We start from the raw sequence: 19,968 nt of genomic DNA, 5'->3' as shown, positions 1-19,968 counted from the left end.
TTATGGCCCAGAAATGCCTTTGCTCGTGTGATGTAAAATAAATCCTTGTTTTCATTAGGATTAAAACAAAACAACTGTCTTGGCTACGTGGCAAGAAAGGGATAAAATTTCTAATGGACTTCAATGGTGAACTATGACTTTGCTGCAGCCTAAAACAAACTGGGAGGGGAAAAAATAAAACCCACAATCCCAGGTTTCCTGTGTCATGGGGCTGGGGAAACTCAAGCCCAGCAATGCCTCCCTGCTCTGCCCCCCAGGCAATTAAAGTCTGGGGAGAGCTGAGGTTGATTAATGAAATGTTCTGGAGGTAAACTTAGATTCCATGACATAAAGTAGTTTTTTATGGTGTGAGGAGTTAGTGCTGGGTGAAGTCAGAAGAAATGCTCAAGTGGATTATAAATGGCACTGGTTAATCTTAAAGTCACATCGACAGGAAGCCAGCTGCTCGGGTGGGAAATTCCAAAGCTTGCAAATGATGTTTTTGGCCCATGTCAGAATAAAATGTCTCTTATGAACATTTATGGGGAAATTCAGACCTGGACACACTTGTTTTGCATTAAAGCCCAGCATTAAGTAAACAAACTGTGCCAGAGCTGGAGGTTTTGCCTGCATGTGGAAGTGTTGAGAACCTGTGAGAGTCAGCTGATGTCCAGGGGGTTCCTTGAATTACTGTGATTTTTTGGTTGAGCTGTGTCCTGATGCTCTCATGGCAAATACTTCGGGACCTCGGTAGCAGCTTATGGGGCTATGGGAGAGTGTCAAGAAGTGGGCTGTGAAGGTGTGATGTGCTGGAGGCTCAGCAGCACCCAAGATGGGCTGCTGCCTCCTCTGCAACCAGCCACCCTCTCCTTTCCACCGCAAGCACCTGTTTTGTGGCCCCATGGATCTGCTGATGTGTGTAACTTGGCTCCCAACACAGGTGCTTTGGTTTTCACATGTGCTTTGTTGCTGCTGTTAAAGCAAGCCGCAGGCTTCTCCCTTCCTTCCCCCCCTTAAGGTAGTTTCCTTTTCTATTAAGACACTTTTAATCTCTAATAGTAATAGAGAACAAGGATTTCCTTAGCTGTGTCTTAGCTTTGCCAACTGTGAAAGGCTTTTTAGTAGCTTTTGGACCTGGCTTGGTTTGCTGGAAATATATATTGCATTTGTATCTCCTCCCAATGGACCGAAGTGATAGTGGGACTGCAGCATGTGTAGGCAGCACTTTGCTTCCTTGGGCTTCACATCATTGATTCTCTCATCTGATTAACCAAAGGAATCTCTCCAAAAGCCACCGGTTGGACTTGGTACCTTTGAAAGCTTTTATTTTTCTTCCCAAATACTGGTTCTTGCTGGAAGTCAGGAACCTCCTGGTCCTGTGACCCAGGGCTGTGTGAGGATAGGGCATGGGGAAAGGTGGCAAGTGCAGCTTGCATGGCTCTGTGCCAGGGCTGTTCCAAGCCATCCTTCAATTTAACAGTGGCTTAAAAGTAATTCTTCCCTCTCCTTCTGCTGGGATTTGGAGGAAAGGGAGAGAGAGAGGGGCCAGGGCAAGCTGAGGGATTACATGTGCAGAAATGCTGTACATGGTCTCAGCGTGGTTAAACCCCTTGGGTCATGCTTGCTGCCTAGAAAGGCAGACCTGTGCTGGTCTGCACAGAAAAGATAAAACTGATAAGCAGGAGGGGTTTTACTGTCATGTTTTCAATAATGGCTCTGCAAAACAAAAATGTGGGAAGCATCTGCTTGTAAGTGGAGGGCAGTATCTTATTCTTGAGTGTGCGGGAAATCCTGGATGAAAACATCTTCCCCAGCTCTGATCTGCATAGCCGCAGCACCACACCAGTGGCTTCCCAGCAGCGGGAAGGACAAGATTCTTCCAGTCCTGCACTGCTTTGTCAGGAGAGACAACATGCAAACACACCTGGGTTGCTGGGAGAGGAGGCTGGCCTGTGCTCAGCACCTGGCCTGACGCTGCTAGATGTGTTTTTCCCATGGGAGGATCCTTCTCTGGAGGGGAGGCTGCTCTGTGTGGCCTCTCAGGCATGTGGTTTATCAGTTCTCAGCAGCTGTGAGAGCTCCAGGTGCAGGCAGGCTGGAGGAGATGCTGGTAGAACTCACCCATCCCCAGTGTGGGTTTCCAGGCCTGGAGTATTTGTGCAGGCAGGGTTGTGTCAGGGTAGGTGTGCCACGGCCTGGCGGCAAAGCCAGCACTGCTGCTGGCTCTTGAGTCACCCTGTCCTGTGCATGGCTCTAAAAAGCAAGTCATCTGGTGGCTTTGTGCCCCTCAAGAGCCTGTTTGGCCTTGCAGGAGCATAGCGCAGGAGCTGCTGTCTGGTTCTGGCAGCATGGCTTTCCTATGTTTTACACCCTGGTGATGTGGGTTTGCTGCACAGGCTTCCTGCTTCCTTTGCAACTCTGTCTCCTGAGCAGGAAAAAAAGGATCTTTAATACTTCTGCAGGTAGCTTTTAGAGAGAAAGCCATAGTTTGTCTTATACTGGATGCTGCAAGAGAGACTGTTGCTCCCATGGGATTTTCTTCCAGAGCATCGCTGGGGGATCCCTCTGCACATTGTCTGTTGGTAAACCCTTTTGTGCTGATCCCATTTTGAGACAAATCTCTTGGGAGGTCTCCAGATGGAAGTGGCTGATATTGCCTCTGTGTGAAGGGCTTCTCTCTGCCTCTAGGCTTAGAATAAAGTAAGATCCCCCTGTTTGGCATGTTCAGACTTAATCCTGTCTCTGGCTTTTGCTGTTATTTGGGTAACCTCTGCAAAGTTACTGCAGGAACCAACTGGAGCTGGTTGCTGCAAAGTACTGATGCTCCTCTGCTACCCTGGGACAGACCTGGGCATCTGCCCTGCCAGGGCCACAGCAGTGTGAGCCTTGTGCCAGCTTTGCTGTTTTCATGCTTAAATAAACAGCAAAAATGGATGGGTTTACCATGGTGAAAGTCACTTTGGCAGGAAGAGTCACTTGTCCATGTCTACAGCTCTCCTGGTGTCTGTGTGTCTGTCCTGGTCAAAGCTGCTGCCTCTTTGCCTGTCACCCTCTTGCCAAGCTGTCAGCTGAGCTCAGCTTTCCAAGGGAAGTCCTGCTTTCCTAAGAAATCCACCTTCCCATGGCAGAGGTTCTCTGGGCAGCTGTAATGATGAACAGTCCTTGGGCATGCCTTGCCTAGGTCTGCGATGCCCCTGCGTGGCTCCCCTGGGACCCTGGGTTATCAACCACCCTGGGCTCGTGATAGCGTGCGAGGATGTAAGCCCCATTTTGGTGATCCTGACTCATGCAAACCAGTGCTCCTGACTCCGATGGGAAAAGCGTTACTCACGTGAGCCTGTTTGCAGGATCAGGGCTCTAATTATGGGGTTTGCCCATCTTGTAGCGTGGGAACCGGAGACATTACCCCCTAAACCTCCAGATCATTCCCAATACATTAATGTTTCTAATTAGTTAAGCCTGATGCCTTTTTCTCTCTGTAATGACAGTGGCGCTAGTACTTACTCGTGTTCACTCTGCGTGCCGGTACTTCATTATATAATGATACAGTATGTGTTGTAATACCTATTCCCAACTGACAGTGGGTTTTTTTTTTTGCATATGCCTCATCCAGAACGGATTAGGCAACGGAGAAGACAGGCTAGTGCAAATAAATGTTTGGGTCGCATCCTTTCTAATTATCTGGGAAGCTGTCAGTGCAGTGGGGGGGTTGGAGCCAGGTGAGGACCCAAAGCTGATGGGTCAGTTGAAAAAGGTTGCTGTGGGATGGATGGGATGAAAACCCATTGCCTGTTTTTGTGCCCCTTTAGGGGATGGGCTGCCCCTTCCCTGGGCTGTGTTTCATTCCCAGTCCCTTCTTCCCTTCCAGGGAAACCATCTCCGTGGCAACCTCAAACATCCAGGCTCTCCCTCGGAGCTGCTCACCCATTCCCAGGACGTGGTGGGTAAGTGCCTTGGCAGGGCCAGCCGTGGTGGCCCTGGCCCCTGGGTCCATCAGGCACCTCGGCGCTGCTTGGGGAGGCAAGGGCTGGCATTGGGCTTGGCAGGGGTGTTGGGTATATAAACCTCATACCCCGGCTCCCCTCATCCTTGAGGCTTGGCTTGTGCTCTGTACAGACTTAAAAACGGGTGGCCGTGGCTGTCCTTGTGTGGGAAAAGCTCTGCCCGGGCTCTGGAGGGGGGTGCCTGGGTTCGAGGCGAACCCTTGTTGCTGTTCCCCTGCAGATGCTGTGCCTGGGGTCAGGGATGTGTTGGTCAGTGTGTCACAGCTGGTTGTGCATCCATTGGTGATGGTCTTGGTTAGACCATGACCAAGCTTGATACCAATTTTTCATCTTTTCCATCGTGTTAGAGTCCTGGGGAGAGCAGCAGGGCCAGCACCCAGAGGCAGGGACTCTGTCCCCTCCGGTGCTGCCTGGGCTTGGAGCGCGGTGTCGCGGTGGTCGCCGCGGAGGTGATCGTAGCTGTGCCGATCTGCCCAGCTTGTGAGGCCATACGTGCACATCTCTGGTGCTGTGCGGGAGGGTGGCAATGTGCCTGCCTTGTGGGTGGGCAGAAATGGGTCCTCTAAGACGTGGGGCCTTGCTGCAAGCCTGCTGGGCGCTCGGTGTCTCCTGGCACGGGGCAGCAGCAGGAAACACAGTTAATTTCTGGCATAATTGGGATTAACAATGTGGAAGTGGGGGGGGGAAAGATGTGTAAGGATGGGTGTGCTTTCCCTGGAGCTGACTTCTGGTGGGGCTGAGCCAGAGCACGGTGGGTGGGGATGCTGTGGCAGTGCTGGGTCACAGCTCTGCCTGTGGGACTGACCCTCTCTGGCTCTCGCTCCCCACAGGGCAGGATGAAGCTGCTGGGTGCTGTGTTGCTGGCTGCCAGCCTGCTTGGCACTGCGTCCTCGGGGGAGCAGCACCCCTGGCCGGATGAGCCTTCGCAGACCTGCTTCTTCCAGATGCTCAGCAGCGTGGACAGCGAGTTCTGCAGGTGAGTGACTCCCTGGTGTCTCGAAACTGCACCAGCCCTGGGCATCCAGTCGTGTGCCGCCCTTGCGTGTCACCTCCTGGGACAGTTAATTCCAGTATCCCCTTTGCCAGGGCTATAAATATTGGTTGCTTTCTTCCTTTTGCCAGGAATCTGGGCCAGAGCGAAGCAGAGCAGTGCCAGCTGCACTGTGCAGCTCTTGTTTTTATGCAAGCTGAGATCTTAGTGTCTCTGGTCACCTCGAGTTGTTCCTTGGTCTGTTTTCTAGAGGCTTTTAAAGCAACTTACAGCATCAGAGATGACAAAGTTTTTTTTCTGCGGAAAGCTTCAGAGGGAGGAGGCTACTTCTGGGGAAGGAATGTGCTAGAACAGGTCATCCCCCAGACCTCAAAGCCTGTCCTGTAGAGATGTTAATGCATGAGGTGTGGGCATGGGGAAGAGGAGGAAGCCTGGGGAGCATCTTCTGGAGCTGCAGACAGGCAGTTAGCTGAAAAGCAACTGAATGCACCCCTTTATCGAGAGTTTTGGTATCAAATGTCCTCGGCTTAAATTCTTGTTGCCTGTGGGTTGCTGTAGATAGGGGGCAGGGCTGGGCAAGCAGTGGCACACATGCGCCCCTTGCCTTTGGGGGCTTCTTAATATCCCACATTACTGGGAGCTCCTGCATCAGAAACATCCTTTCTGCCACTTTTCAGTTAACCCAAATGCTCTCTAAATACGAGCAACTTAAGCTTCTAGATTAAGGCAAGCAGAGACTTCACTCAGGCCCAGCTTCCTCCCACAAACCTTGAGTAAAAGCACTTTGCTTTGAACTCTCAGCCTCCTTTGTGCCAGCCCCGTGCCGTTGTGGTGTTTGCTCAGCAGCCTCTCGGGCTGCAGGATTTAAGGGCCTCCCCTCGCAAGGGTCATGTTGGTACCGGCTAATCTTCAGGGTGGCCTTGAGACTCGCTATCTGCGTGCTGCGGTGACCTGACAGCTTGCTCCAGCGGCCCCTTTTGGTTAGATACCGCAGAAGGGGAAAGCACTTCGTGCAGAAGTTGGAGATGTCTGGCCTGTTATTGCATTATCAGTACCTAAAATACAGAGGAGGCTTGTCCCTGCTTTTGTATTGCAAGCAGGAGAAGGGAGCTCAGAGTTCAAATGGCTTGTCTGAGGCCAAGGGGGAGCGAGGGTAGCTTTGCTGTCCTGCTCTCCATCTTCAAGCCTTAGATTAACCCATATGGGCTATGATTTTAAAGGCTGTTCCCAGTAGTTTCCATAATCTAAGGTGTGCTGAGCCATAATGAATGTTTAAAGTCTTGCTGTTGCGTGGGAGAGGGAGCAGACCCCATGGTTATGTTATGGCATGGCAGGGTGCTTATCCCGGTGCACAAGGTGCCCAGCACCTTTGGTGACAGCAGGTTGGATCCTGCATCTCCCACCCACCGTTGCAACCGTAGCTCAAGGCTGGCTGGGAAATGTCACTAATTCCCATCCCCTGCATGGGTGGGGTCTTGCCCTACATGTTCTTCTCTCCTTCTTTTCTCCCCAGAGGAGACTTAGAAATTATCTACCCAGAGCTGGGCGACGTGGGCTGCACGTACATCCCCAAGTGCCACCGGTACCGACAGCGGATCAGCAGGGAGTGGGGCAGCCCCCGTGTTCGCTACCCCTGGGCTGAGAAGGTAAGTCCCGAGTCGCTCGCAGGCAGCTGCCCTTGCTCCGTGCTCCTCCGTGTTAATTATAAGGTGTAGCCAGATCACAGGGGAGGCATTTGCTGGGAAAGGATTGCTTAAACACATGCACGTTCGTACTTTGAGCTTGGCCGTGGCACCCTGGAGCTGGGTGAGGTGGGGACACCCAGTGCCTGTGCTTTGGGTGCTGGGGATGGCCCGGGCACGGTTCACCTTGTGCCTCTGCACCACCGTCCTGTGGCCAAAGTGCCGTCGGCCGCTTGGGTTGTGCCTGTTAAACTTGTGCCTGAAATCAGGGTGACTTTTAAAGCTTTGTCCTGTGTTTTCCCCATTGCTTCAGGGTTTTGGTTTGAGGCTGAGCTGTGGGTAAACTTAAGTTTTTGCTGTAATGTAGCAAAACTTGCATGCATAGATATTTTTTTTTTTTTGCAATTGCTTGCAAACTTTTGAAAGCAAACATGTGCTTTGGCTGGGTATTTACCTCCCTCGCTGGTGCCCGGAAAAACCAGGTTAATTAATTTTCTCCGCCCCCGGGGCTGTAGGATTTGTAATGCGGGGTTGGGGTGTGCTGGTGGGTACCGGGGGCGGGACACGGGGACCCCCGTCCCTGCTCAGAGCTCCCCCCTCCGGGGCTGCTGTTCCCTCCCGCCGCCGCCAGGTGGCAGCATTGAACTTCCCGAGCCTGGGAAGCCCAACTGGGAGCACTGGGAGCCGCTGGGTCCCTCCTGGGTGCTGCACCCCTGCTGCGGGGGGGATGCCCTGGGCAGGGGAGGAGGAGGGGGGGCAGTGAGCCGTTGTGTGGGTCTCTGCTGGGTGTTGAGGTGGCACCCTGCCCCCCCCCCCCCCCCAGTGTCCCCCGGTAACCTGCCCAGCTTGGGGACCCCACAGCCGGTCAGAGGGTGCGCTGGCATCGGTTTGCAGAGGAGACCTCATCCCCCAAACCCCCGGTGCACCCCGCTAGCTGCCATGTGCGGGTTCCCCGTCATTAGCTCCAACTCTGGCAGCTGCGGACGCTTCAGCCGTAGCTAATAAGGGAGAAACTTGGCTCTTGTGCGTCTTGGCTTTACCTTGAAGTGTTAAGAATCAGTTTTTCTGGCTGCTTCATCGCAGTCTGGAAAGTCTCTTCCCCCTGTTGATCACATGGTTTGAAGTATAACTTTCCCTTAAAGATGTCTGATTCTTCCAAAAAAAAATATTCCTCCCTGGCAGAGGATGCTGTATGTAAACCCATCCATCACTCGTGCATCGCTTTCCAGCAGTTTGAAGTTTCCCAAGGATGTAGGCAGTTGCTTTTCTTCTTTATTTTTGTCCTGGAAAGCAAACTACGGCAGGGAGACGGGAAGGGACTTGGCTGTGGCGATGCAGGTGGATGCTGCTCCAGTAAATGATGCTGCTGGCTGTGGGGAGGATTTGGGGGATAAGCAGAGCCAGACCCTTGCCTGGCTGTGCCGGGGGATGCAGGCTTTATGTCTGTGAACCTGAAAACAAGAGTTAGGTGAGTGAACCTGCTCGGGCTGGGCTTCGGAGCTGGCTGCATGTGTCACTCGTGCACATTTATGTTGGGATGGGGTGTCAGCTGTGGCACTGGGGGTGGGCAGGTCCCCCGAGAGCCCGCCGCAGAGGGCTGGTGGCTCCCGCTGGCATCGGGACTGGCTGATGGCTCGTCTCTGCTGGCAGATTTGGCACCGCTTCCTTCCAAGACAACTCGGCACATCTTGCGCTGAGGCGGCATCTGAGGACACGGGCCCTGCTGCTTCCCTTGGTTTGCGTTTATTCTCTCCTCTGGCCTTAGCCAGAAACACATCCCCAGCTCCGCACGGCCGGGAGCCTTCCAGCGCTTGCAGGGTGCAAATGGGGGTTTAATTTTGGGCAAGGGGCTGGATGGCCTTAAACTGGTTGCAGAGAACTGACTCTGAATTGCTTCAAGTTTTCTCTACAGGAGTATATATTTTTTCTTATACCTGAACCTGTAAGGATGCTTTGGCATAACCTTTTTTCCCCCAAAATATAATTGCCCTAAAATGAGTGGGACAAGAATTGCCTCATCCTGTGCCAGGGCCAAAGTGTGCACAGGCAGCGGGGTTGCTTTTTATGGCTCATGATGGGATTTCTAAGGTTGGGGAACTTGTGGGTTTTCTATTCCCGAGTGAGAATGGGAAACCTCACTTTGCTAAAGTTATCTCCATCTATACGAGATACTTCTCGGCGTGGCGGGGTGCTACAGCCCTGCCGAGGCTCGGTGATCTCGTGGCTGGAGTGGTGAGAAATGGGCCGGGTAAAGGACTGGCTACGCTTTTTTCCGTCAAAATCAGCGGCAGAAAAACTCAGGGTTGGAGTATGAAAACTTGTGTAGGAAGTGTCTGCTTTCTGTGGAACACTTTGTCTCTTCAAGAAAAACAACCTCCAAAAAAGCCAAATGCGGAGTGTTTGTTTTTATCTCTGGAAATATTTATCGGCCTTCCGAGGGGGGGGTACGGGACACTTCCCATCCTTGTTCCAGATCGGGGTAACAGCTCTGGTGGGGGCCACGTGTCACCCTGCCTGAGCCGAAGGTCTCTGCTCACAGCCTTGATGTGCCTTGATGCTCCTCGGTGAAGGCGATGTCAATGTGTGTGTGGGTAAAGGACCTCAAAAAGGGGTGGCATCTTGCAAAGCTGAGCTCTGATAGGCATCGGCCGCTGCTTGGATGGGGGGATTTAAACACATCATCTTATGTGTGTTTACAGGGTTTACATATGCTGGTGCATATCCAGTTCAGACACCGGGGCATTGCAGCCTGGCAGCCAGCCTTATCAAACATTACTTTTACATCCCAAAAGACCCATTTTTGATAACTTTGGTGTGACTAAGGCAGCTGTTACATCAGGCTGCCGTCTCTGCGAGCAGCACGCTCAGGCGAAGGAATAAGATGCATTGCCAGATGCAGGAGGCCGGTTCTGATGGTTCAGGTACCCTGGAAACCCTTTAACTGCTGGGCACAGATATAGTGTTCGTGGCTGGGGCACGTGGGAAGCACCTGTCCCGCAGCCCTGTGCTGGAGCAGAGCAGCCAGTGGGTCCGTCCTGGTGTTGCAGAGGGTCTGGGTGGGTGTGAGATGCAGCCCTGTGATGCTGGGGATGCTCGGTCCTTGCTGGGAGACCCCTCGGAGCGTCGGGTAACTTGCTCCGCAGGCATCCCGTGCAGCCTTTGGGTACTGATGCACAGATGTGAAATGGAGCAAATGCTAAACGCAGCCACTAAAGCGTGTGTCAGCATCCTCCTGAAAACCCCTAGCAGAGGAGCTGCTGCCAGGCCCTTTCGCAGGCCAAGGAGGGAGCAGGAGCAGAGCGGAGACCATCTGGATAGATGGGAAATGCTCCCTCCTTGTCCTGCCTCAATATTGCTTTGCTCAACCAAAAATAAATTGGAAAAGAAAATTGGACATTACATCAATTTGGGGCAAGTTTATAAATTCTGCAGCTAAGCAATCCCAATAGAAAATGATAGATCGCCGGCGAGCATGCGGCCCCTGCCGTGATGTATAGTCGCATTAGCCGAAACGCCATGTTACATGATTCCGTTTTATTACCACTGTTGGTGGCAGACAGAAAAACAGATTACACTTGAGATCAAATCGATAGGAACTTTATTTACTGGCCTCTTAAAAACATATTTCTGCACTTTATAAAAACATACGGTAGATGCTATTGATAGAACTTGTCTGCTTGTTAAAAAGCAATTTACCCGCCGTGATGTTCTCAAGCTGCAGTTTACGGCACTACCTTTTACCTGCTCTTCCAGATTTGTTTTCGTCGCAGGGTTTGACGACTTCCTTAGAAGTTTCTTTGGGCTGTGCTGTTGTTCCTTTAAGGTGTGGGGAAGGGGTAGGACTTGCTTTCTGGCCGAGGAGCCAGATGTCTCGGAAATGAAGTGCTTTCCTACAGGGTTCCTACCCCAAACTGAACTTTTTTTTAAGCTTAAATTGTCTTTGCAAGAACCTTCTTCTGTCCAAACCAGCCTCAGAAGGCAACTTGGGCATCCATGAGCTAGAACTTCTTTCTGTAGATGTACAGATCACCACCTTTCTGCTCTTTCAAGAATTGTACATTTTTGTAGTACCACTTCCATGGCAGAATGAGCTGGAACTGAAAAGGCAGCTGGAAAAGCCCCCCGAGCCGGGCACACCGTGGGATGATGCCCTCACGGGTTGCATCAGCAGTGGCTCCGTGTGCTCTCTGTGCCTAAACCTGTACCAGCACGCTGGGGTGCTGCTCTGGGGCTGGAGAGCTGTGGTGATGCCCTGCCGTGGCACCGGGGATCACAGCATGCCCGGGGTGAAGGGCAGGAGAATGAGCCTCTCCCCACAGCTTGGGTCGTGCCTGGAGTCCGTGGCTAAGCCCACTTGCTCCTTATGTCTCAGCCTTGGCCCTGACTGTCCTCCTTTTGTGAACACTTGGTGGCTGGGTTGGGAAGGGCCCTGAGTTATAAAGGTTTCTGTGCTCTGGGGTCTGGGGCCCATTATTTGGAAAATTACTTGTATGGGGAAATTCATTAGTTTTTAACAAAAGGCAGAGAAGGTCTGCTTAATCTCCTAATTGGGATGTGCTCTAGTTGTGTCAGGCAGTGATTTGCAGCTGGCAAAGAGGGGGCTTTTGAGTGGTGCTCAGGTTAAATTTAAGTCTCATTAAAGAAGATGGTTTTAAGCAGAAGATTCCTGACAGTTTGTGTATCCTCGTTGGCTCGTGGAACTGTCTGGGGTTAAGGAGCCACCAGTGTGTTTTTTCTCTCAATCCTGTCTGTGCTGCTTAAAAAAAAAAAAAACAATGGCCCAACATTCCTTCCTGATGCTGTCAGCCAGATTTTATGGGGATTAGCCCAAGCCCCTGGTGATGAACCCCTCCCTTTTGCCCTGCTGGAGCTGATGCTGGTTTGGGTTCCCATGCCCTGGGACCATGCCGTGGCATACCAGCATCCCCAGCTTCAGAGGGCTGCCAGCCCTGCGGCTCCCCGGCGCCTGGGACCATCCCGGCTTTGCAGAGCTTTTGAGCGGAGGGGTTGGTGAGAGGCCTGCGAGCTACCAAAGTGCCTCTTTGTGGGCTTAAGTGTGGGGCGTTGAAGCAAAAAAAAAAAAACAACAAAATCTGTGCGCCGCAGGCCCTTCTGTGCCACATCAGCCCTTGTCCTCTGCTGACCCACTCCCAGGCAGGACCACGCAGGGTCTGGCACGCTGCAAGCGCCTCTGCTTCGGTGGAGGTTTGCATGGCAGAGCTGGTTCGGCTCGCGACCCGCCTCGTGCACCTCTGAGCAAAGCACTGCTTTACTTTCCGTGCCTCCTGGGGAGCAGGAGCGCTTCCCGGGAGAGCATCCTTGGTGGAAAACACCGGAGAAGTGCGGGGTGTTATTCCAGGACAGGCCCTTGCCCCACCGGAGGGGACCGATGGGGCAGCGGGTGCCACACGCAATGACGGCTTCTTTCCATGAGCAATCTTGGCAGAATTGTCACTTCCCATCTGTCTCATTACCTACACGTTTGCTGGACATTTAACCACCCTGGACAAACAATGTTCCCCTTTGGGCAGAAGGATGGGCTTCGGAGATGGCAAGAACCTACAGGTCATCAAGTCTGCTCTCCTCATCGCTTCGGTGTCGGCACCCACGCGTGCGCGGGACAGGCACTTGTGCCTATTTCAACAGCAAAATGTTTGAAGCAGCTGCTGATTTTACTTTGATCCCTGTAAACACTATACAGTAATCAAAGTTTAAGCTGCTTTGGATGAAATAATTGCTTAACAATCATATAAGACAAAGTGATTCAACAAATGACAATTAGGACTTGTGATATACAGAACAGATGCATTCAGTGTACCATATTATAATGTGCTAATACAAGATTGACAGCACAATAATAGGAGAGAACAGCCACTCAGCCTATAATTCGAAACCCAATGTGAGGCTGTCCACAGAGCTCAAATCCTAACAGGCTGTAAAATTAGAGGTAAGAAGGCACAAGGTTCACAAAGACTCATTAGCAGGTTGGCTGCGAATTTCCAAGGATGGGGGGGAAATTTCCTGCTGGAGAATTACTTGTAGGCTGCAATGCAAGGAGGCAGGGGCAAACCTCGACCTCCTCGCGTCTACATGTTGGGAAGTGAATAACCTATATCTCCCTGGTCTCAAATGGGCTGTAGCTGCTGCTGTTCCCTGTTAACAGCCAGGTTTTCGGACAGGGGCTTGCTCCTGGGCCGTGGCAGCATCCGTGTCCTGGTGCCAGGCGGTTGGATGCATCAGATAGCGTTACTGTACAGCACGGATACATGAACCAGACAATGGTGTTAAGGACCAAATGAAATTAAGACTGATATGAGCACGGAGGTCTAATGGGCGTTCCCCGTAGGAGTTGGGCACTTCCCAAGCCCTAAATGATACTGATGGGTGACAGGGGCACCCTTTAGCCCTGTCCATGGCAATTAAGGCAGCTGGCTTGTGCTTGCTCTTCTCTTTGGGTACATCAAGAGATGGGGACGTGCGCAGGAGTGGAGGCTGTCAATCTCTCACGCCCTGCGTGAGCGGGGAGCACGCCAGCACGTGCAGAGGCAGGAGCTGGGGTCCGCGCTCTCCAAACCACCCCGCGGGCTGGATGCACCGTGCGATGTGCTGCGTGTGCCGCGCTCTCCTTCTAGAGCTGCTTTGGAGCCAAAGAGATCAAAGGAGCTAATATTTTCAGCTCTGGTGACAAAACAGACTTCAGCTCATCTTGTACTTTACACACACCATGCACTTATTCCACTAACGTATAATTTTATCATATTTTATTATTAAATAAACATGCCAGAAAATATACTTTTTTGTGTGTGGGGGAGGATGAAAAGGTTTGGTAATTAAAACTTCTATCCATCAATGCTTAACTCCAAGAGATAATTGTGTTGCTTCTGCAGATGTATACTTTGTGTTGAATCACCCAGTTTTGTGTTAAAATTGGAGCCGGCACTTGTGTGTGTGCGCGGAGCCGGGACGTGCCCTGGGCTGTACGGGGTTCCCGAGGGCATGTCCTGGGCAGCGGGTGATCGTGCAATGGCCAAGGAGTCCGGAATTCAGCTTTTCATCTCTTGCGATGCTGGTTTATTGCACGGGCAAGTCCCTGCCATCACAGGGCACCTTTGTAACCGCTTGGATTTTCATCTGAAAGCAGTGATGCACCTGTCAGGTGGCTCCGTCATAAAGAAATAGAGGGTTTTTTCTTATCATTTTTTTATTTTAAAGCCAAACTGCACTATAGAAGCGGATGAATCTATTGAAAATAACCTAATTTTTTTTTTCTCGCCCTACGTTTGGGATTTTCCCGGGGTGCTCTGGGTGCCGGCCGCAGCCTGCGCTGTCCTGCGATGTGTGCCGGCGTGGGTGTTGGGCACTTGGGGTTTAAGAGCCTTTGTTGGGGTGACGCTAGAGAAAAGGCCACAAAGCTCAGCCCTCCCCTCATTTAAAACTCCCTACCCATTTTATTTTCGAGGAGACCCTTAGGAAGTGCTGCCCCCACAAAATGTGGAGCTGGATGCTAAAGCCTGTCTGGGGTTTCAAAGTCAGATTCAACACCGCGGTCGATGGCAGATCAATGAGCCCCGAGGCGAGGTGTCACACTTACTGCATCTCCTGCCGGCCCCAGGACCTGCCTTGACTTTTTCAAAAGAAATTAGCTGCATTTTGGGTGGGCAGGAGGGTTTATAGCAGGAGGCAGGTTCCTCCAGATGCTCCTGGCACTTGTGCCTTGTAAATTGGATTTGTGGGGTCTGAAATAATTTTTAATTAGGGGAGTGGGCAGGGTATGGCTACCCTGCACCCTTGCCAGTTCCCCTGCACCCTCCCCAGCTCCTCTGCGTGCTGCTGGCACTGACTCCATGGTGGGTTGGTACCCAAAGGGGAAAACATCCCTCCTGCTGCTGCACCTCGCCAGCTGTAACAAGGAGCAAACCCAGCTGGACGGGAGCACTGTGCAAAGCCAGGCACGCTCCTGCCCCTGCTCTGCAGCTCCGGCCTTGGACCTTGTTGGGGCTGGGAAAGGCTCTGGGACCAGACCTGGCAGCGGGTCGGGGGTACTGGGGAGGGGTCTCTGCTCCATCGCCCTGCCTGCTGCAGGCGGGTGTTGCCCTCCCTGCTCTTTGCAGAGGGGTCTGGGTGTAGCCGGTCTCTCGTGGGTCTCACTGGGATGTGGTGAGTTGCTGAGCTCATGGATGGAAAAGCCTTGAAGTGCTGCGTGCTGGTGGCTTTGATCCAGGAGGAGGGGGAGAGCCAGGAGGGAAGTGCTGTACAGGAGAGGTTTTCACCCATAAAACACACCCTGACCCTGCTGCGCTGCCAGAGCCCTCCCACGGGACTTCCCGAGCATCTCCCGTCCCCACTCCAGCATCTGGGGCGGCTCAAGCCTGCTCTGGGCTCAGTTTTGGCACCTGAGGGTATTGATGCCTTTCAGCAGATCAAGGAGCAGCCCTTGCGAGGTCCCTTTTCCGCGGGGAAACCCGCTCTGTCCTGCTTTCCCGCTCCGGCCGTGTTTCCCAAGCATCGCCTCCCACTCGGGGCGGCACCCCGGGGAGCGCAGCCTCGCCGCCGGGCTCTGAGCTGGAGCATCTGGAGAAGCCAACTCCGTGAGCCTTCCTCCCCTGCAGCATCTTCCCCGGTGCCTCCCCGTCAGCACAGGAGCCTTTTCCACAGATGAGTAATTCTTCCCAATTTGGGGGCTCCTTCCTGCGCTGTAACAACCCCGAGCTCGCCTGCCTTTTTCCAGCTGCCAATCTACGGCAGAAATTTCCCCCCTTTTCCTGGCGGAGGGGAGGGGACGGGGGATCTCGGTTATACAAGCTGGAGTTGGGGCGACTATTTTGGATCCCTCCTTCCTGCCTCCAAATTGCAGCTTCGAATGTGACAAGTTACAAAACACTTGAGTCATTTCTCTCTCTCGCGCGCTGCCTTTTCCCCCACACGGAGAAGCTTGTTCGGGTTTGGGTTGTTTTATAGGGGGAAAAAAAAAAAAGAAAATAAATGGGGGGGAGGGAAGGCGGCTCCCTGCCTTCCCCCCACCCAGGGCGGCTGCGTGCAGCCCACACGTAGGGTAACTCTGAGCGCTGTTTATGTAAGCTGCTCATGTTCTGCTGAGCTGCAGCGAGAGCTGTTGTCAATTCAGAGGAAAGCCCACGTCTGCCCACGTAGGATCTCCCGAGCAGGGTTGTGTAACGGGGAACCAGGCAGCCGCGCTGCGCCGGGGGGCTGCCGAGCGATGCCGGGGCCGGGGGGGGGGCTTGGGAGGTCCCGCTCGGGGGGTATCTTGGATGTTTGGGGGTAAAAGGTGCAGGAAAAAGGGGTGTGAAAAAGTCCATCTGCTCTGATGTGCTGCTGGGAGAGGAGGCAGCTCGGTGCCCGCTGCTGCCTCTCCCGAGGGGTTCGGGGATGCTCGGGAGGTCCTGCCCGGGGCTGGCACCGCGGGTCGGCACGTGTGCGAGCGTCCGAGCGCGCACGGCCTGTTTTAAACTGATCGAGTCACCGGGTGACTTCCAGCACCTCTGTTTCTCGGGGTCCTGGAAGCAAAGGGACTTTTCTGGCAGACGAGATTGGATGCCAGACTCGAGCGAAATATTTGCCGCGTCTCCAGAGCCTCTCGATGGAGGGGGTGGCCCGATCCTGAGCGCACCCGGAGCTCGCGGGACTGGCACGCTGCCCTCTCGGGGAGGTGACCCAAGTAGCAATAGCCACTGTCACCAGTGGGTTTGCACCGACGGCCTTAATATCTGGGGGGGGTTCGCATCCACCACTACAAAAAGGCTCCGCATACCCCTGTACGAGGAGGGGGCCGTGCATTATCATTTCAATGGTTCTTTACATAAATACCAAAGAATAAGAAAAGCTGGTGGCTTGTGTTGCTCCCAGCCTCTGAGAAACACTATCTTGGTTATCGGATTTGAGTTCTTTGCAGCGTTACATTTTTATACGTATTTATTCATGCAGAACAGAGGCGCGGAGCGAGTCGCCCTGCCACGGGGCTGCTGGGTGCGCTGCTATACATAAGAATGCACCTTCATTTACATCCGCGCTACTTCCCCACAATGGAACTATGTGGGTTATTTTTGTTCCTCATGTGTTTTGGCTTTTTTTTTTTTTCCTTAAATGTGGGGGAAGGGGAGGAGGGAAAAAAAAAAAAAAAGCCAAACCTCTAAATTCACCTTTTTTACTTCTATTAACATTCCCCCTCCTGAATTTTTATAAGCCATAGCAATAAGGCACATGAGTGTGCTCCTCTGGAGGGGAGAGACGAGGCCCGGGGATGAGGGGGAGGAATGTGTTTTGGGGCAAAGAGTAAGTTTATAACTATTTTTCTCTTAACTGGAGCAGTTAGCTGCACTGCAAGCCATTCATCTTCTGATTTAGTAACTCATTCTTCCTGCACGGAGATGGGCTATTATATTCCTGGATATTGCTTTTCTTGGTATCAGGTATCAGAGACGAATCCACATTTTCTAATAAAATAAATTTTCATTGTAATTGAAATAATCATTTTCTGCTCCTTGCCTTTCCCCTTTATTTTGGGTTCCGGAGCTCTCCTTCCCCCAGGTCTCTCCTGCTGGCCTGGCATTTATTTATTTCCCTTCCCAAGGGACGGTTTCGGTGCTGGCAATACAAACTCTCTCGTTTTCCCCTGTCCTGGGGGTGCTCGTGTGATGGGAGATATGCTGCCGTTTCCCTTTGGTCTCCCTCTAATCAAATAATAAATCGGATTTATATTATATATAGCATATTTTGCATCCGGGGAGTCTCCCCTGGTGCAGAGGCTGATGCACAGTCGGGGTACCGCGGGGTACCAACCAGCTCAGGGGCTTTTTGTGACCGTTTCACCCTCAGCTGACACTTTATTAGCAGCAGCTCATCCCCTGGAGCAAGCGTTTCCCTGTGCAGCGGCTTGTGCCCAAGGTCCCTTCTCCCTCTGGGGTGTGATGAGTTTGCAGGGCCTCGAGGAAGGGGCAGGGCAGGCAGGTCCCGGTGCGGCGGGTGCATTTGTGGTCATGGAGGGTTTTCTGGGAGCAGAGGGAGCTCTTGGCTCGCGGCTCTGCCGCTTCCCGCGCCGCCTCGCCGGGGTTAATATCCTTAAACAAAACTTCTCCCTTTCATGTTTTCCTCGCCTGACTGTCTCTTAACTAATCATTTGATCTCAGCATCTCCGCGAGAAGGTTCAGAGCCTGATCAGAAATTAATGGGAAGGAGGAATTAAGCAGCGGATCAAAGTGGCTGCGTCGCGGGCTGCGGTTCGGAGCTGAAAGCAGGGGTGGCCGGCAGGGCGATGGGTGTCGTGATGGCGGGGGGGGGGCCGGACACGGGGGACACTCGGGGACAGTGACTCTTGGTGCTCTCGGTGTGGCAGAGCCCCGGTGCTGCAGCAGAGAAGCAGCAAGCTGCGACCCCCATGCTAAGGGTCTCTGCACCGCTGCAAGCAGCCATCACCCTCGCGCCAGGCCTGCTGTCGGTGCGCCGGGGGGCTCGTAGCCGTCTCCAGAGGTTTCCCCACGTTTGAGGATGCTGCAGGCAGCCGCGCTCCCCGCAGCGCCAGAGCCCACGTACGTGCGACAGGAATTCCCTCATTAAACAAATATTTGGCGAGTGGGAGGAGGAGGGGAGGCGGCAGCGCTGCCGAGCCCCCCGCAATGCTGCAGCCCCCCGTGATGCTGCCCAGCTCTTACCCAGGCAAAGGGCAGCTGGGAGGGTGATACCAGAGCGAAATGAACCTGGGGCTGGGGGCACAGCATTGTACCCGCCAGGTTTGCAAAAGCAGAGCTTTTCTCCTCTAAAACTCTTGTAATTCTCACTACACTGCGTGGACCCGACTGCTTTTTTTTGGGGCGAGGTGGGAGCGGGGGGCACACGCCGGCCCCGTGGGTGGGGATTCGGTTGCTGCTCGGGGCTTTGCCCCCAGCTTGTTCTGCAGCTGCTGGGCTCCATCCCTCCCTCCGGGAACCGCTGCTCCCGGGAGATCTCCCTCTGCGTGGGGAGGCAGGTCGCGCACAGGCAATGGATTTGACAGATTTCTTCCAGCTGGAGTGAAAAGCCTGGGAATTTGAGTGGAAATCTGGCTGCGAGGGAGGAGCAGGGCTCTTGGCATTTGGGGAGCAGATCAATTTGGCTGGTGTCACTGGCTGCTCCTGGTCACCTCTGGGCTTGCTGGACTGATGCTCTGAGTTCAGCCTCTCCTGGACCATCCGTGAGATGAGCCAGTCCGGGCTCAGCTGCCAGCAGAGGGGGAGACTGGAGCTGACCCGAGCACCAGGAGCTGGAGCCCTGCCAGCCTGGCACCTTTCCCCATTGAAAAGGGAATGAAAGCTTGGAAAATAGTAACTTTTTCCACCTTTTGCTCTTTTCTTGCTGGAGCATCACCGCAGGTGCCACTCGCTGCTGTTTGGTGGCAGGGACCTGCCGGGGCCGAAGGGGAGACGCTCCCAGGAAGGTGTTCCTGGAGCACATCATGTGCAAAGCCACTCTGGCCCCTGCAATGACCACAGCCTGCACACACTTGATTTTTCCAGCAAAGATGAAGTAATCAGGAGAAGGATACATGCAGGTGGAGAGGTGCGGGGGATTCCTGCAGGACCCCTGCCCAGGCGGTGTGACCCACGTCCCCACCGGGGAACCAGCAGCAGCTGTGCTTGGGGTTTGAGCCCCGACAGACGCCACCTTTCCAGGAAAATGCTTTATCAAATCTCAGCCTTGAGTCCTTTAATTATCTGCATCCAGGGTATAAATTGCACAAGCACTTAAGGGCTGTTCTTAGCAAGGCCCTGAGGCCACCGGGCAGGGCTGTGGCCGGGGTGCTGGGCGAACGGCTCCTGCTTTCGTGGTGCCCCTCTCCTTTGCACACCCAGCTGTGTTTTAGCACACGCACACGCTGGTATGTAAAAAAAAAATCTCCTCCAGGAGGGAAACGTGCAATTAAAATACCACCACCACCACCACACACACACACACACAAAAAAACAACCCGTGGCAGTCTCCAAACAGTGAATTAAATAAGGATGAAAGGCAAATGCTAGCTCTGGCAAAACCCTAGGAAAGGAGCCATCAGCTATCCGCATCGTCCTGGGATTTCAAACCACGCCAATGAAATTTGGCCGCTTCATTTCATTCACTGTCAATCAGCGTCGCTGCTACTGATGCTTCCTCCTCTTTTTATATCCCCCGTTTCTTTTGGCGATGCCCAGAGCTCAGTTGTATCCCAGCCAGGCAGCCCTCATCACCAAGCGATTAAATCATCGTTAAAAAAAAAAAAAAAAGAAAAGGAGAGACGTCGTTTCTCAGACATAATAGTAAAAAGGGGGCGGCGGTGGGGGGGGGA

At 53.1% G+C, this 19,968-nt stretch overlaps 1 protein-coding gene across 9 annotated transcripts in view; it reads left to right on the top strand.

The window, feature by feature from the left end:
* Positions 1-19,968, top strand: part of PEBP4 (phosphatidylethanolamine binding protein 4) — an 83,946-nt gene that overhangs the window by 9,114 nt on the left and 54,864 nt on the right. For 8 of the 9 annotated variants that reach the window (XM_075074756.1, XM_075074752.1, XM_075074758.1 and 5 more), the window contains exons 2-4: positions 3,848-3,923; positions 4,814-4,959; positions 6,488-6,620. In XM_075074756.1, the coding sequence (XP_074930857.1) occupies positions 4,820-4,959; positions 6,488-6,620 (273 nt within the window). In that variant the 5' untranslated portion in view covers positions 3,848-3,923; positions 4,814-4,819. Of the gene's footprint in view, positions 1-2,169; positions 2,558-3,847; positions 3,924-4,813; positions 4,960-6,487; positions 6,621-19,968 lie in introns of those variants that run through there. The other variant, XM_075074751.1, reaches the window with a different exon arrangement.

Source organism: Phalacrocorax aristotelis, chromosome 24, assembly GCF_949628215.1.
Source record: "Phalacrocorax aristotelis chromosome 24, bGulAri2.1, whole genome shotgun sequence".
Lineage (NCBI taxonomy): Eukaryota > Metazoa > Chordata > Aves > Suliformes > Phalacrocoracidae > Phalacrocorax > Phalacrocorax aristotelis.
The sequence above is the reverse complement of the archived record's forward strand: the minus strand, read 5'-3'. Positions and strand labels throughout refer to the sequence as shown.